Source organism: Mastacembelus armatus, chromosome 7 (assembly GCF_900324485.2).
Source record: "Mastacembelus armatus chromosome 7, fMasArm1.2, whole genome shotgun sequence".
NCBI classification, from domain to species: Eukaryota; Metazoa; Chordata; class Actinopteri; order Synbranchiformes; family Mastacembelidae; genus Mastacembelus; species Mastacembelus armatus.
In genome coordinates, this window is record NC_046639.1 from 24,730,154 (window position 1) to 24,747,827 (window position 17,674).

The window sequence follows — 17,674 nt, forward strand, 5'->3', positions numbered from 1 at the left end:
ATGTAGGGCACTGCACTACCTTGCTCATGAACGGCAGTGTAGTCTATTTAGCTGTCAGACCTGATGGTTATTTCTTTAGTTGACTGTCCAGTCCCATTACCACCCACTTAAACATCAGTTAACCTTCACAGGCAGCACACAGTGTGAAAGTGGGTTGTTCAGACAGACAATTAGGCAACCCCTAAGCACGTCGCAGAGTAGTCCTAAAACACAACTTATGACTCTGTACCGAAACAAATTCTGACTCACTTTCTTTCCTTCTGTTGATAGACAGCAAACGCCGCCACCGAGCCAAACACAGCCATGAGTATTGAGATACCGGTGGGGTTGACAGAACTGCTGCAGGGCTACACTGTGGAGGTGCTGCGACAAAGGCCGTCGGACCTGGTGGATTTTGCAGTACAGTACTTCACCCGTTTGCGTGACACCAGAAGTCAGGATGGCGCCGGTGCCGGTGGCAAGATGGGAAAGGGAGTGATGTTTGATGGGGAGCCAATGCAAACAGAGTCCAATGGCGATGATGATGAAGACGATGATTCTGACTTTGAGCGTAAGTCGAGTTTTAGTTGTTATGATGTTCAGCTGATGTGTTGAGTGTGTCTGAGTGAAAACAGAGTGTGTGTCTGTGAGAGGGAGTTCGAGAGGGTAAGCAAGAGAGCAAAGGTGGTCTCTGAAGCCTCGTCACTGATCTAGAATATCATCTCATCCTGATGCAGACGATTCTTGTCGCTTTTGTCGTATTCAAATACACACTAAGAAAATCTCATTGAGCAGACACTCCACTAGGGTAGTCCTCATCTGCCTCTCATCTAATCAAGGTCTTCTCCATTCACATTATCTTTGAGTCATCTAAAACAGTATATTAGATCATTAATTTGAAATGTTGAGTTTCAAGGCTGTAAAAGGTTACGTTTCACTAAATATTCCTTACTAGTGAAACATTTTTAGAAGTTGTAAAAACGGTTCTAGTGCAAATTTAGGTGAAATGTATTTCTTGACTTTAATGAAAGCTTCCCACTTATTTCATTTTTGTTTCATTTAGTAACATTGGAAAAATAAAACAGCATGCAACCCATTTTTACTGCTGTACTATTTTAATGTGATAAGTTACATATACACTTAATGCAGGATATGTTGTGAAAGGTAAACTTGTGTTTCCAAGAGACTGAATTGAAAATAACATTGTTGTCACTCATTGTTGTTAAAGTACATTTGGAAACTCTAAAAAATAAATTTCGTTTAAAAAAAGTCTTTCATCAATAGTTTATATAGATATTTAAATTTAGCAATTCATGAACTACATAATCATTATTGCTATAAATACAAAAGTCCCACATAGTACATGACTTTGAGCAGAGATGATGCCATGCCTCGTGCACATCAGTCCCATGTGTTTGATAGACTGGCAGAAGATGTAAGCTGCTCCATAGCTCAGCGCTCCTCTGTGCTGCTGAGAACAGCGTGGCCTGAATCACATCTGTGTGCTGTGGAGTCACAGACTGTTACCTTGTGAATGGAGAGTAGGAGGGTCTGTTTTTCTCAATGAATTGATCCCCGTGATGATCTGTGTAATCTGTTGTCGTCGTGCCTTTTAAAACTCAGCGGTTTACTGGTTTTAACAGTTTTAAGCTAGTGGACATTGAATCCAAATACTTCATTTGATTTGATTGTAGCCCCCCAGTCAGCCTCCTGTCAGCATCACCGGTGGATGATAAAGCATTGGTGGAGTGTAAGAACTGCTTGGTAACAGTAGTTTGGTGAATTTTGGACTTCATTTCGCTTGTTTCCTGCAAACTGAACAATATTGAGTGTTTTTAATTGTAGTTGTAGCCTTAGTCTGTATAGCTTTTAGGTTATACAGGTTAACCATTATATTTGAAATGCAAATGTTCATGCTGAAGGTGATATAGGAGATTGGTACAAGCTGGCCCAGGGTAAATAGAGGCTTAGTCTTCCTGTTTTCTATGCTCACACAAATGGGGTTTGGCTGCCAGGGAACAGATGTGACCTCAGCTGAGGGAGCTGTCTGTATGTGGGCATGTTATGTGTGTTTCTCAACGCATGTAGATGCGTTTGTCTTTGAATGTGTGTGTATTGTACACATGTGCTAGTGAAAGGAAACAGATGTGTTATGCCTTAGATCTCTACTTCCAGTCTGGCGATGGCATGAAGCAGTTCTTCCTAGTACTTTCTGTATCACGGTCACTGTTAAGCGTTTTCCGCACCTCATCCAAGGTGGATGTAAAGGACAGGGGACTGACACTGTTGTGCTTCTGGGAGAAGCATTTGCCTGGGAGCTGTGAGTCCCACACATGACATCCATGAGATTATCCAACCAGGCTTGTACACGCTTCCTCAAGGCATTTGTTGGGAACAACACAGGTCTGTATAATGAAAGACATCATGTGCTCTTTTCTTACTGCAGTTTGTAGCCGATAGGTATAAAGAATACTATAGTGCCATCTGTGTGAATGACACAGACTGTTTAGTCTTGTGCAGAAAATACTAAAATAACTTTCTGGACTCAGCTATGCAAAACAGGCATGGATATCCTTAGCTCCACAGGTGACACATATTGTATCCATTTTAACCCTAAAACTGAGCAACCCACGACTAATAAAGTAGTAAGACAGTCACAGTACTGTAATCATTAATCCTAGAATGCTTTATCTCAATTGCAGCTAAATTAAAAGTAGTGTTTGTTCATGGTGGACTGGGGTTTTTAAGATGCTGATCGTATCATTACAATATTTCTGGTCTGAGAGTGGTCAGTGATGGATCACGGTCGTCATATTTTTTTTTTCTCTGCTTTCAAAGGAAATCATCAAGCCTAAATACTTAGCCCTGAGTTTGATACACTCGAGAGACTTGGAAAGTAGTTCAACTGAAGATTTGAGAAAGTGTAATTTTGTCACCAACTCAGTAAAGTAAATTACTTCTTTTTGGCATGCGCTGACCCTCTGGAGCTAGGCCATCTTTTTTGGTTTTGGCCCCTTAAATAAGCAATACAGTCAGTGTAAAATCTGAGATTGCATATAATGGTGCAGTGTGATAGAAAGGTAGTTTTATTGGGCTGGTTATTAAGACTGAGATTATTTAGAGAGCCTTGAGGTAAAATGCCAGTTATGTAACATGAACATGATCTGAATCTGTATATAAAAACTGTGGATACTTTTTTGTTTTCTTTTATTAGGCTACTTTAGAGTTAGGATGATTCACCATTGTGCTCTTAACCTTTCATGTGCTGCAGGAAGTTGCCGTGTATGAGTGTGCTGACAAAACACCTAAAATGTAAATGAACTGGATAACTGGTTATACTGCCCGTGGATAGTACAGTACACTAAAACATGACATCCTCTTTTACCTGCTTTGTTTCTGTGACTGCTTCAGCCTAAATCCACAGCAGGGCCACTACAGAGGCCTAAGCTGCTTAACAAAAGGAGATATTGTTTTGCGTACAAACTGGTGTACCTCATATCTGCTGATGCTGGGCCAGAAGTTTTTAAATAACCTTCTGTGAAATTCTGTTAAACGGTAGCTTTTTGGATTGAAATAAACGGCTGCAAAATTTTGCCTAGCAATTAACTTAAACTAAATCATGGTCTCTGTTAATAAGTGTAAGATTTAATGTAGTGGGACCAAATCTGAATGCTAAAAATCAGATTCTCCTGTTTTCACCTTTTAATAGACTCACCTGGTGAATCAAGGTGACATACGTAATTTCCAGTTTTGCTCACTTGAGTAAAAAGGGGAGTGTGCATTGTGCATAGTCTTCCTAATACATTCGTGTTTTCCTTCCTCTGAGCATGTCTGTCTAGTGTCAGTCTGGCAGTGCATGTTCGCTGTAAGAAACTAGAATGGGTGAATGAATGCATCTGTGACTGAAATGAGTGGAGCTTTTTATTAAAAGATGGATAGAGGAACAGATGAGTCCCAGGGATGATAATAGAAATTAATTAAATGTGTTATTATAAGAAAGACAGCAGGGATAAAGCGGATGCTATATGAAAGAAGAGTTCAGGCAAAAGAGTGGCTGAAAGAAAAGAAATGGCTTATGCCACTCTCAAAAGAACGTAATAAAACTTTGTAGCCAGAGATGAGACAGTGCAATCTTTACTGATAAATGGGACATTTCAGGTTACTTTATTTATCAAGGAACTCTGGGAGATTTACCTAAGATTTACTTACTATAATGGTGTAATAACTCTGCGGGGGTGTTTTCTTCTTCCTGAAAAGTACCAGTCAGTATTTTCAAAATCCTACCTATGTGTCTTTTGTTGGATATTTATGAACAGTAATGTTTTGAGAGTATAGGTCTTGGGAAGAGTCGTGACCTGAACAGAAGTCACTAACATGTTTTCTTTTCATTGCTGCAACCCTCTTGAAAAATTTTCCAGATGGTCAGTGTTCATTTTGGACGTAAGTGCTTCTGTTGGTGTTAAATAAGAGTAAATTATGACATAAGGCTTGTTTCTTGGTGAATACAGCCAAAACCAGCTATAGCCTTGAAAATGGCTGTGATTCATGGCATTCATGATACATGTCCTAGATAGGTCTTTAACTTTGGGTAATCCCTGGATAGACTGCCAGTCTGTCACAGGACCAACAGGTAGACTATACCAGATAAGACCCACACAGACCTGGGGAGAATATGCAAACTCTGCCTAGAAAGACCCTGGGGTCAAACGGGGCCAAACCTGGAACCTTCTTGATGTGAGGCAACGGTAGTGCGGTAACCACTTTATCACCATGCCAGTCTGTGATACAAGGTTTACACCTTAAAATCAATAGAACATATTTATTTTCACGTTAATGTAATTTGCTTTCTTATCTCATTTTTAACTGCCTCTGTGTGGATTTACATAGCAAGGAGGTTACACTGGAAACCTCTATCTCTAAAACTTCATATTGAAATAGTCATTTTACTAAATTGGTAGTCTTAATGTCAGTTTTTTGGATAAGCATGTTTACTTATGTCCCCTAGTATCAATCTGACAGTATCATGCAGTGCTAGACACACTCTGTAGCTTTATTTATAGGTTCTGTGTCCATGTTGGTCGCAAGGGTACATGTGCCGAACAGTTTGTCACCCTACAGTTTGTCTGTGAGGATCCATGCACAGCCCAAAATTTATGAGACTGTATGTGCAAGCATTTCCATATATGCAGAGCACAGTGTGTTTTTTGTGTTTGGTTGCCATTAAAGGCTAGTGTTTGTAATCTAACATCATGTAGCTTGGTGCATGATCACACACATACAATGTGTTGAAATTATGCCTCTCTGACCTCTTTCAATCTCCCCATGCCCCGTCACCTCCTCCTTATTGTTCTCTGTTGGTTGTTCCCTCTTTCCATCCCTCAGTTTTACCCCCTACTGTTCTGTCTTTTCCCTAAGTTTTCCTCTTATTTGTCCTTTCCCTCTAGATAAAGTAATAATGATGTTCCCAATAGGCAAGAGATCCATAGAAAAGGCAAAAAAAGCACCACATCTTTCTTTTAGTTTGCATTTTTCCCTAATTTTATTAGTTTTCTTCTAACTTCTGTTACTCTTTAGTTATTTAGTCTTTATCAATTTATTTAATTTTGCTTTGTGACGTTTTCATTTCAGTTGTGTGTTAAATGGAAATAATACTCGGCCTCTATAGACCCAGGTAATTAGTGCAATAAGCAGAGCCAGCATGTCCATATTCATTATCCTGCTCTTTCTTTGTGCGTGTGCGTGCATGTGCGTGTGTGTGGGGTGTGTGTGCGGTTTCATGAGTGATTAAAAGGGAACTGGAGTGCATGCATGTCCAAATCCGTCAGTGTGTGAATGCACTGTGCGTACATTCATATGTCTGTATAGGTGTGAGTACATGTGCATGGCTCAGAGCAGTGTTGTGCAACAAGTGACCTGATTAGCAGCCTGCAATGTGGATCCAGTGAGCTTTTAGCCTGCAGCCACATCTAATGCAGCCTAGCATCCCTACAGAGACCTGCTGGCCTGGCTGGCTGACAGTACTAAGTGGAAAAGCCCTCAGACGACTCATACTACTCAGACTGGCTGGCTGGCTGTTTTTAAAACAGTACCACTACAGTACTTTACTCTTCCTGTATTTACATTTCTCACCAATAGAAAGGCCATAGAAGAATTAATGTCTCTCATTTTGGCTCTCGGCCCAGTTGGCAGTCTTATGCCTGTTAGTCAGGTTTCTTCTATATCTTGATCTTGCGTTTCTGTGTCTCCTTTACCTATATTTTTTATCTATGTTTACTGAACTACCAGTATGTCTGTCTACCTGTTGATCATCCTCTCTATTTAATTGCCTTGCTTATCTTTGTTTCTACGTCATTCCTTGGAAAGCCTGCCTGATGGCTTGTCTACCACCCTGCCTACTTGCCCACTGTCATCCTCCTTAGCCTTGTTTGTCCCTTACAGTCTCTTTCTTTGAATCTCTCTCTGTACCCTTATCGCTCCAGCGCTCTATGAATCTGTTTCTCTATCGCCCTCTTTGAATTTTTCTTTTATATTTTTTCTGCATCTTGTCTTCCTACCAGTATCATTGGGAACATGACTTTGAATGTGCTGGTTTTGTATCACTTTCTCTGTCTGAATTATTGAAATAACATCTATGCTAGAAGACATCAACATTATAGGCTACAGACAGAATCTGAACTGCACAATACATTCTGTCAGATTCTGCAATTAAAACCAAAACAATTTGAAACAGTGCTGCATAGCTTTTGTGGATATGTATTTTAATTTTTAGAGTACACTCAAAAAAAAGTTGAAATAATGTGCAAATGATGCATTGAAAGTCTTTGTCATTCTGTCTGGGTCGCTCTGTAGCCTTCTTTGCCTGATCTCTATGCAAGGCAACGTGATGTTGGACTCAATAATACATTTTTCTGCTTAACCAAAGGACCCAGGCAGAGCAGCATCTTTGGTTGGTTGTCATTGGGATCCTATTAGAATACCATTTTTTCAAGAGTATAGAGAGACAATGCTGGAAGAAACAAAAATAACAAAAAGGGACAGACATCATCATGAGAAAGGAGAAAGATAAATAAGGTAGTGGCTGAGCAGATTGTGGTACAACCTGGTTTGCTTGCTTTTACTGATTGACATTATTTGAACTTTGGTACTTCCTCATTCTCTGTCCCAAGACCATCTTTAGTAGCACTACAGCAGTAGCACCACTAAAGAAATAGGAAATGAAAGGAGATGGTAGACCTTTGGCCAGCAGCTGTACACTCTCCTCTGCCCCTGTTAATAGTTCACATACCCCCCTTGACCTAACATGCACTCTTCCCAGGTCATGATTTGTCTACTCACTCACTACTAACATTTTGACCCAGATGGCTTTCTCAATATACTTTCAATAAATGGCCGTGATCCAAAACAATTATTTGAATGTTATACAGACTGTGCCATGCTTCATATCCCTCTGTATGCTCTTACTGTGAATTTACAAACCATTGCCCTTTAGCTCTCACCACAGACACCATAGCTAGGTGGAAACATGTAATAAGAGCCACATATCAAGTAGTGTTTCTTCATTGTAAAGAAAATATGCTTTCATTAGTACATTTACATGAAGATGTGCAGCTTGTTTGTGTGTGTTTTAACAAGACACCAAAGAGTTTTGTGTCAAAGCCTTGTACTAGAGAAAGAGAAACACTCAGTGGCCGTGGACCCAAACTGACCTCCTGTTCCCCTCTGTGCAAGGAGAGGGAGTGGAAAAGAAAACACAGGGGCTTAAGGCTTGGGGAAAGGGAGTCTTTTTACTCTGCTGCTAATTTGCTTACTGTGTTATGTGGAAGAGAGAGGTTGCAAAGCACATTTCACTATTGTCCAAGTATCAATAGTAAAACTATGATTGGGCTATGGGATTTACTCACCCCAACAATCAAGGTGGCGCTACATTAGCTTTAGACAGCCTCTAACAGGATCTTGGCAGAATTTGGGGTCTGCTAGTTTGACAAACGTCATTGTTTGCAATACATGTTCTTTTTGCTGTTTTCCACCTGCCACAACAATAGTCCAATGTTAACCCAGTTAGAACACACTGTATACTCAAGCCCAAGTAAGGAAATATTCAGAATCATAGTCTGAGCTGACAGTTTTGGACCTTTCATAGTATTTTGTCCTACATGTGGCAGTCTGACTGCTTCAGTGAACGCCAAATGTGCTTTCTTGCAAAAACGCATCATTCCACATATAATCCACAGTTTTGTCATTTACGAGCACAAAAATGCTTCACGTGTGACCAGTTCCCAAGTAGTTTGTCTTTTCTTGATTTAACCATGTTTAAGCTCCAATCCCCCGTCTGAATCTGCTCATGAAATTATGTGGAAAAAAATTGGTTTGAAGCTGTGTTTTTTGCGTAATTTGCATGAAGAGTAAACCATAACTAAGGAATGATGGCCACATAGGGTTTAAGACTGAAAGCTGGAGGGAGAATGAGATGTTATAATATAATGTGAAGCTGCTGGCCTCGCTCCATGGACTATACATATGTATGGAACAGTTCTGTAAGAAAACATGTCCTTAGCTTACAAATAGACCTATTTAGAATAACATTATTGTTGGGTTATAACAGACAATGTAAATACAATCGGATAGGATGCAAATATTTGTCAGCCTTGTATTCTGCTTTATCAAATCACCGGATTTTTTTAAACCAAATAATGGCTGGTTGCTCAACATACTGGCCAGAAGAGTAAATAAACTTACAACCCAGAAGCCTTGTTTGTCAGAGTTTCTCAACAGAGAAATGTGCGATAAGGGTGGACTGATAAAGGTTTTGGGTGTAAAGGGTTACCTAGCTTTCATGTGTATAATTTTGTACTTGCTCTCAGTGCCCCTGTCTGTCCTGCTCTTCAAGTGTTAGTCTCAGCGTACTGGCCCTTTTTTATTAGATAAGATGGCTTAGAGTGAGAAGGGGTTATTAGGGTGGTTAAGCAGAAGTGTCTTTGGCATGATGAGAATGAATCAACAAACAGAAGTGCAGAAAGAAGGAAAGCATGAACGAGAAACAAGTCAGAGCCCACAATAGCTATCAGTCAAATGCACATGAATTTTGACTTTGAGTACACCAGCTCAGCCGCTTTGGCAGGTATTCTGAGAAAGATTGTTGTGAAATAAACTGTTAAAAGATGCTGTTGATTTTCTTTCTTAACCTCCTTTGATACTGTCCTGGTCACTTCATAGCGTCAAAGTGAGACATGCAGAGAGACAGGTGGGTAGATAGGTTGGAGATCAACAACATCTACTTACTCCAGCCAATGTCATTTAAGTGTCTGCACAGCAAAACACAACCAATCACTGGATTGTTGTGTGGAGAGAAATGTGATTAATAATTTCCAGCTTAGCACTTTAAACCTTTCTTGAAACCCAGCCTTGTGAAATCGACTAAATCACAACTTTTCACAGTATGTGTCAGGATGGAGCGATACGTTACACAAAGGTGACAGTGGCCTGGTTCTGGTGTGGTGTGTGTGTAGGTAATATTTTTAAAAAGACAGTTTCTCTTCTCTGACCATAGACCAGGTTAATAAATGAACCTTGATATTTACCTGTGAATGTGGGTAGTGCTGCCCAGCCTGAGGCTAATAAGTGATTTAGAAAAAGGATGATGATTGGTTTCCTGCCAAATTGACTCTTAGCACAAAAAGCTGAACAAAGACCAATGTGTCGCTGGTGCTTGCATCACACCGTGACTCAGACATCATTCTGACTTGTCAACTGAACAGAAGAGAGCACATGTAAAAATGGGATATATTTTTTAAATTGCGCACCATTACTGCAATGTCTTTATCGCAGTTTCTTTGCTGCTTTTATATTAGATGGTGGTGAATTTCTGCTCACTGCATTTGGTATACACAATTTAGGTCATATGGAAGATTCAGTGAATGTACGTATGCAGCTACATGTGGAGCCACATCAAAATTCACCAATTCACACATTACTGCACAAAAGAATAAGAAATTAAAGTATTATTTTCCCCACTGGTCAGTCTCCAATCTGTTATTATTTAACATCCAATGAAGAGGCTAGACGATGCACTTTTAAAAAAAAAAAAAAAAAAAGATCAATTTAATAGGTTGATTTTAATATTGATTAGATTGCTGGGTTTAACAGTGTGGAATAAACGGGCACAGGTGTCGTCACCATAGAAACACTGGCCTTGAAACTGCTCTGAGCCAATTGCGGCTGGAAGGGACTGTGATAGGCAGTAGACTCGCCTAATCGTGATTCAGATAAAGAAAGCTGGGACGTCACTAGCAATTCACAGCCTGCAACAAGTGTCTTTATCAGTATGTTTACACGGCCTTGATATGGCAGACTTTCATATCACTGCCTTTTTGTTGCAGTTCTGATAATATATATTTGTATAACCCTCTTATTATTTATTACTTAAAGGGCATCTACACTGTTTACTGTCGTCCGTTAGGAATAGTTGTCATTCAGAGACAGAGATGATAGCAGCAAGAGAAAAACCTGCTGTTTAGGTTATACATTAATAGATATATGTATTGTATTAACCACCTGTAGAGACCTGCATTATTTGAAACCTTATTAGCATCACATGCACATGCACCACGTTTGGCCTGTTCACTCGACTTAAGTGCTTTTGTTTTGTCTCTTCGTGACTGCAGCGATACTCAGATTTAGAGTACACATACAAGTGTTCATTCTTTGTCTCCATGGCACAGCATGTATCCACCAGCGACAAGTCAAATGGCATCGCCTCTAATGACCAAACTCTAAACAAAGTGACTGTAAATGGTCACGCAATGAGAAACCAGATTGGCCTTGTTTATGTTACACCCCAGCGGTTTTATGAGAACGTGTTACTCTCTCCTACCCGCAGGCCTGCCGCTAATGTTATTCTGCAGCTGGACATTTTACCACCGCACCGGATTTTGGAGGCCAGATATTGTGCTATATCCTGGGAACCAACATGAATAAATCGAAACCCTGATAACTGATGCTTTAGACCCACATGTTTGGGACTGAGTCGGTGCAATTATTCAATTCTTTTAGCTTCTCTTTGCCTGTGGTTGTTGGGACCCCAGATTAATTACAGTTCAATCTCAGAAGAAGCAATATGTTTAATGAAACAAGCTCTTGAGGCTAAAACCCATAAATTGTTAGGTCTGAGAGTCTAAATGTTGCTACAGCTGTAGGCATTCTGCAGTGTCATATTCTACAGGTGTGCAGTAACATTCCTTAGGTTCTACTAGTTTATCTTCATACAGGCTGACATGTGAACAGAAGCTGAGTGAAGACCATAATGCCATTGAGGATGTTGCCAGACGTGCTAGACGTGTTTGATACTGTTAATTAAATGTTAGGGTGTTTCATGTTTTTGAACTATAACCCAATTTAGCACCTGGGGTGTAGAGCGAGAGTAGTTTCCATTAGACTGTGTGCCAACTTTGACATAACAAGAACCCAATCATCTTGTTAGCCATTGTCTTCTAGCTCTGTTCTCAAATGTGTTGCTTTAAAGAGATAGGTAAAGCAGAGAAAGACATCTTGGAAATTCAGAGAGTAGTCAGTTGTTTAGGTTCTTCTATTATTATCTATAACTTTCGGTTTAATCTTCAGAATAGGTAACATGGTCACAACTGTGCAACAGTAGCAGCTGTGACTTGTGACCATGTTACCTATTTTTATTTTTTTTACTGAAGATTAAACCGAAAGTTATAGATAATAATAGAAATTATCATGTTGCTAAGAATGCTTATCACATGTTTGTTTGCTAAAAAGGTATTAGCAGATCTGTAGTATTAAGATCTGTAGTTTCAGTGAACTGTGACCTTAGTCTGCTCGTCTAGATCAACACGTTCCCCGTAGGACGGTGGAACAGTCAGTTTAGGAACATTCCAAATATTTGTTGTTTTCAGCTTCTCACATGTGATGATTTTATGCCTCTGTGTCATATGTAATAGTAAACTTTGACCCATGGACTGCTGGTTAAATAGAACAAGCACAATATTATTTTATTTGAAAATATAATGAACATTTTCAGGTTTTTATATTTAAGAAGCAAGTGGTTGATTAACTTGGCGAAGATTGTCAGGAAAAAAAATAAAAATGATCAATATTTGCATTGATTATAGTAACACTTCCATGTGATTATTGGCAATTTAATTGATGATGATGTCTCCCTATGCTTTTGAGGAGTTGAATAGACAGTTGTGGACATAGGAAAGGGTGACAGGTCAGGTCAGCCTTAAGGAGGTTAACTAACCTGGTAATACTGAGAAAGGGTTAACTCCAATGCAGCTATAAGCAGCACAGGGCTTCTTCCTTTTAAGGGCCTAAGTCTTCTGTTGAGTATGATAGAGGGGGAGATAGTGGGAAAGGGAGGAGTCAGTTATGAGGCACTGCGAGAGAGAGAACGAAAAAGTTTTGTGGGAGGGTTAGATAATGGGAAAGGTAAAGAGAGTGAGGAGGAGTTGCATGGTGGGAAACGGACTGAAACAGCGCAGAGCGTGAGAATAATGGTGGAGAGAGGAAACTTGATGACATGGAAGAGGGAAATATAGGCTGTGAGAGCTGATGAGAGAGTGTTTTTTTGGCAAGGGTAAAGAGAAAGAATGAGATGGGCTCAACCAGAGAACTTACAAATACACAAAAAAAACAGGAAAAGACAGAGTGAGAAGTGGTTTATTAGAGAAACAAGCTGTTGGAGTAATTGAATAGACCCCTGCTGTTCATCTGTCACAGTGTATATTTTGTGGGCATTTTGTGATTTTTAGATGTTTGAGAAGTGCTGATATTAAATTGTATGAATATGTTTTATATTTATTGCCCTTCACCAATGGTGATCTTGTAATAGCATATTTTATCTATGTAATAAATTCAACATTCAAACAATCACCATAAATCACAGAACCGGCAGACTGCAGATAGGAACATTTAGCTTGTATATGCATGTTCTTGTATATGTACGTACTTTGTGTATTTGTAGTACTGTGCAAAAGTTTTAGGAACTTTAGATGTTTTAGATTCCACCATCAGGTGTTTAATTGATCCCAGGTTCATTGTTCGGGAAAACAAGCTCATAAAGAACCCACTAGAGTTCATGAAGAACTATTTTCAGAGTCATGAAGAACCAGCGGTCCTGCAGTAGATGGTCTGACCCCCACAGAGCCCTGATCCCAACAATGTGGAGTCAGTCTGGCATCACACTAATAGACAGAATCACTGGGACAGCCTGAATCTACAGATGAACTGCAGCAGCTTCTCCAAGGTGCTGCAAAGTACCAGGAGAACTTGTGCTGATTTAGGTTTTGTTCCCTTTACTGCAATTTGTATGAAGCTAATTGATAAATGAATACTGTTTGTGTAGTTTATATTGAAAGCATCCCATGACTACACACACACACATATACAGGTACTATACAGCCATGTCTCACAATGAGATATCTGAACATAACACCACTTAATCCTGTTAAAAGTCTATTAAAAAGCTGCTGTCACTGTGGGAGATATACTGTATCTTTTAATTTAGAAGTTGTCAAAGGTTATTTCTCTTGGATACAAATTTGTATTTGTAATGTGTGTATTTTTCAAAATTTGGCCGATCACTGTCTAACATTTTATTCAGCTACAGTGTCTTTGTCTCAAGGCCATGCAGTTGCCATGCTGCCTGTCATTGCTCCTGCTCTCTAGTGGGACTATTACCTCATTTTTGCTTCTGCTCCTGAAATGTTTTCTGTAATGCCACTCTCCCTCCGACAGCAGAGTTACATATAACACAGGTCAGCTCAGTGCTGCTAAATTCATATGAGACAACTTTCACTCAACTTCTCATGTCAGCAAAGATTCCAGTCGGTAAGGTAGTTTCAAACAATCCACTGCCAATCTGAGAATTACGTCAAATAACTAAAGTTAGATTTCAGTTTTACTGCTCTGTCTGGCCATCTGCTTGCTCGCTGTCTCTTTCTGTTTTTCTCTTCCTGTCACTCACTCTTTTTGTTTCTTCCTTTTATTGTTTTGTTTTTGCTCTGTTACGTTGATTAAATGACATTTAATCTTGGTATCATTATATTAACTTCCTTTCCTGGTAGCAGCACGAGCCCATATCCAGTTGAGAGGTGTTTCAGCTGACTGTGAAGGTGTGAATAGGGTAGAGATCTTTCAAATTTCACAGCAGCCTCTATTTATTATTATTATTATACTTTTGGGGTATTTATCTTCAAACACACATTTGTACTTATGTAGTCCCCTAGCTAACAAGACATCAATGGGGGGGGGGGGGGACTTCTGGTATTTTGAACCTTAATAATGTGGGCTGTGAACAGCTTATGCAAAGCCACTTAGCTCTGTAGCATTTAATTTGAACTTGTCAGCCTAAGTGCAACCACAGTGCTTCAAGCTGCTCCACTGAACGTGGCTTGCGTAGGGCTGTCTTGAAGTCACTTGCCATGATTTTCCTTTATGATTTGAATAGGTGAAAATACTGTCTTTGACTCTCATATTATACAGACGGCAGCTAACATGTAAATTCTGCTTGATTATTCATCATTTTGAATATATATTCGGTCCGTTTTGCTAAGGCTCCAATTTGCTGGACACAATAATTCACATGCTGTTGACACTCATAATTTCTGGTTTGACGCACTGCAGCCAGCAGACATGATGCATCAGCAGCTCTGGTACCTACCTAGCACTACATGTTTTACCTACAACACGAAATATGTCATCAGGTTTATCATATAAATACTGGAATTTTGAAATTCTAATTTTGTCTGTGTTTACCACACCAAAAAAAATGTACAGAAATGTGAAGTGATGATGATGATATGGTATGTGTTTATCAATATGGGTGCAGATTTCTGTCCTTTGTGCCTATACATAGACTGAAAACTTGACATGTGCAGTTGTGTCATTGTGATTAGATTCCATAAAAGGCTGGTATTGTAGTGTGAGCTGACTGAAACTGAAACTGACTGTGCTCTGCATTAAACCACACACAGCAATGAACACACACCCGGAACAGTGGGGAGTTTGGTGCCTTGCTCAAGGGTCTCACCTGGAGAGAGGTGGAGAGAGCGCTGGCAATTCATTTCGCCCCACCTGAGACTCGAGGATATGCAGGATAGAATTTATGTTTATTCCTCTTTATATGGATCTTTGGGAGAGTAAAGTAGAGTAGAAGGAAAAAATAAGGACGACGACTTGGAAAGATAAAATATATATTGATAACAGAGCATGATGAAAAATTATGCTTCAGTGAAATGCACACCACTGATCTGGTTGCTTGAAATGCAAGCACTTGAAAAGTGATGCCACAATTAAGTGTACTAATTTCTAATTTCAAACATAATTTATATGCTGTTATGATAGGAAATTAATTACCTTATTTTTGTTAATCATGTTTATTTCACAGTCATCCTCTGTTTAATATAGTAGAGGAAAACACAGCCACACAATCCTCTCTGCTCTGTATGAACAAGCAGCACGTGCATTTTGAAGGCACAGTTCTGGAGGGATTTCAATGTATACGTGGGTGTGTGGAATGAGACTGTAGAATGTGCTTTATTGAGTCTGCATTCAAGCTTGGCAATTGTGGGTCTCCCACCTTGTGTGTGTTTGTGTGTCCGTCCATCTCTGAGGTTACACGTGCCTAAGTGCATGATTAAGCCGCAGTGTATGCGCGTGTGCATGTTTGTGTGCGTGCGTGCGTGCGTGCGTGTGTGTGTGCGTGTGCGTGCAATCATAGTCTGACCGTGACATCCGTGGCTGATAGCTCTGCAGGAGAGGCAACACGTGAGGGAAGATCCCTGCTCCACATCTGACCCTACCGTTTTCAATCAGGCCTTGAGAGGAGGGGGGAGGCTGAGAGGATGGAGGAATGGTGACATGGGGTGGGGAGGGAGGGAAGAGGAACAGATGGTGTGGGCTATTGAGGAAAAGAAATATGGGAAAAATGGAGAAATGCCATAGGTGTGTGGACAAAATGGAAAATATATTGAGGAAGAGAGACGAATAAGTGTGACTAAAAATTGTACATTTTAAATTTTTAAAGCTATGCTAGCCAAGGGATTGCATTTTTAGAATATTTGCTATGAAACATATATATCCTAAAAAAGCAAGCTTTTTGATAGGTACACAGTACAATTTAAAAACTGAGGTTTTAATATTTGCTTGATGATCTTAATTGCATTCAGCGTTTAAATTTCTTAGTAAAAAGAGTTGCCACTCTGCCCTCGTCTGTGTGCGAATCAGGGAGAGAAGAAAGAACAATAAATGACTAGAGAAATTGTCAGCTGCCCTTGATGCTCCAAATGGACACAAATGAGCCATTTACATGACAGAAATGTCACCGAGTTAGCTGCTGAAGTGATGGCAGAGTGCCTTCAGTCCGCAGTGGTTATGCTGTCTAAAATTAATTATTTGACAGCATCACTTATGGTGTATGCGTGTATTGAAATGTAAAAATGGAAAAGTGAAATGGCTTAGTGTTTTACATTGAATTCAAGAAATAGTCAGGCACCATTCATAGATTTAAGTCCATTTTCAGATCACTGAAAACAGGCTGAAAAACCGCCAGCAGCACACCCAACCCCAAACAGGATCCAGCCTCCGTCACTGTTTTATCCTGCCAAATTCATTCTGTGGAATAGATTAAAGACTCACTCGTGATTGACTCGCTGCCAAAGTGGCTAATGTACTGGACAGACTTGTCCTTTTAAAAGCCAAAATTTGCTTGTTTCACCGTTTCTATTCCAGGAGGCAGAGTGGTGAGAGGGAAACCAGGAGGTGTGAGTAGCAACAGGTGGACGGACAAATAACAGACCTGTCAAAACTTCTCTCGCCTTCTTCCCGTAGCTCCCCTAGGTGAAAGCCAGCTGTTGCCTCCGCAGTTTAGATCAGGGTTCATAAAATCCTGACTAACTGTGCTGCCGGATCTGTGTGTCTGTGATGTTTTTCATCATTTGCTTTCCTGTCTCATCCATCTTACCAATCAAACTACTCGGTGGCCATTTTGTTAACTCAACCAAAGAATATTGAAATTTGATGTATCTGAGGCGCCTTGGCCGCTTTGATGCTCTGGTCTCCCCTCCAGCTAACTGGCTGACGTATCGATTGGTGAAGCAGACACAGTCACACACACACAGAATGGGTCTAAGAAAAGTAAATAGAAAACACTAGGCAGGTGATGAATTTCTCTTTTTTCCCTCTGTATTCACTTATTCACTCATTGGGTTTTAACACTTTCTGTTTCTCTGCATCAATGCAGAATGGTTCTCTCTTTTTTTTTTTTTTCTGAATCACATTATGGTCATTCGCCTATCCTCTGGTTATCCTCCTCTTTCTATGTATATTTAACAAATCTCTAGCCAGTTTGCTTTATGTCACACATCCAGAAGCTTACTACTCATCACTGCCATCATGCTTTTTTTTTTTTTTTTAAAAAACACATTGCAAAATATCTCACTCTTAATAGATCTCACTCTTGTCACCCCTTCTGGTCTGTCTTTTTGTTTCTCCCCCTGTGGTTCTCCCTCTGTTCTCCCCTCTCTTTTTCTCTCCCCCCTTTATCTCTCTCCTCTCCATCTGTTAATGCTGTTATGGCAGTGAGTGGGTGTATCGGGAGGGATGGAGAGAGACGCAAAGAGAATGCGAGGGGAGGGAGAGCAGGGATGATCTGCCACTTGTTACGAGCCGGGTA

General features: G+C 40.0%; 1 protein-coding gene across 2 annotated transcripts in view; it reads left to right on the plus strand.

Moving 5' to 3' along the window:
• Nucleotides 1–17,674, plus strand: part of prkar2aa (protein kinase, cAMP-dependent, regulatory, type II, alpha A) — a 36,266-nt gene that overhangs the window by 1,169 nt on the left and 17,423 nt on the right. The window contains exon 2 of one of the 2 annotated variants that reach the window (XM_026332891.1): nt 267–550. In XM_026332891.1, coding sequence (XP_026188676.1) covers nt 304–550 — 247 coding nt within the window. In that variant the 5' untranslated portion in view covers nt 267–303. The remainder of the gene's footprint in view (nt 1–266; nt 551–17,674) is intronic. The other variant, XM_026332892.1, reaches the window with a different exon arrangement.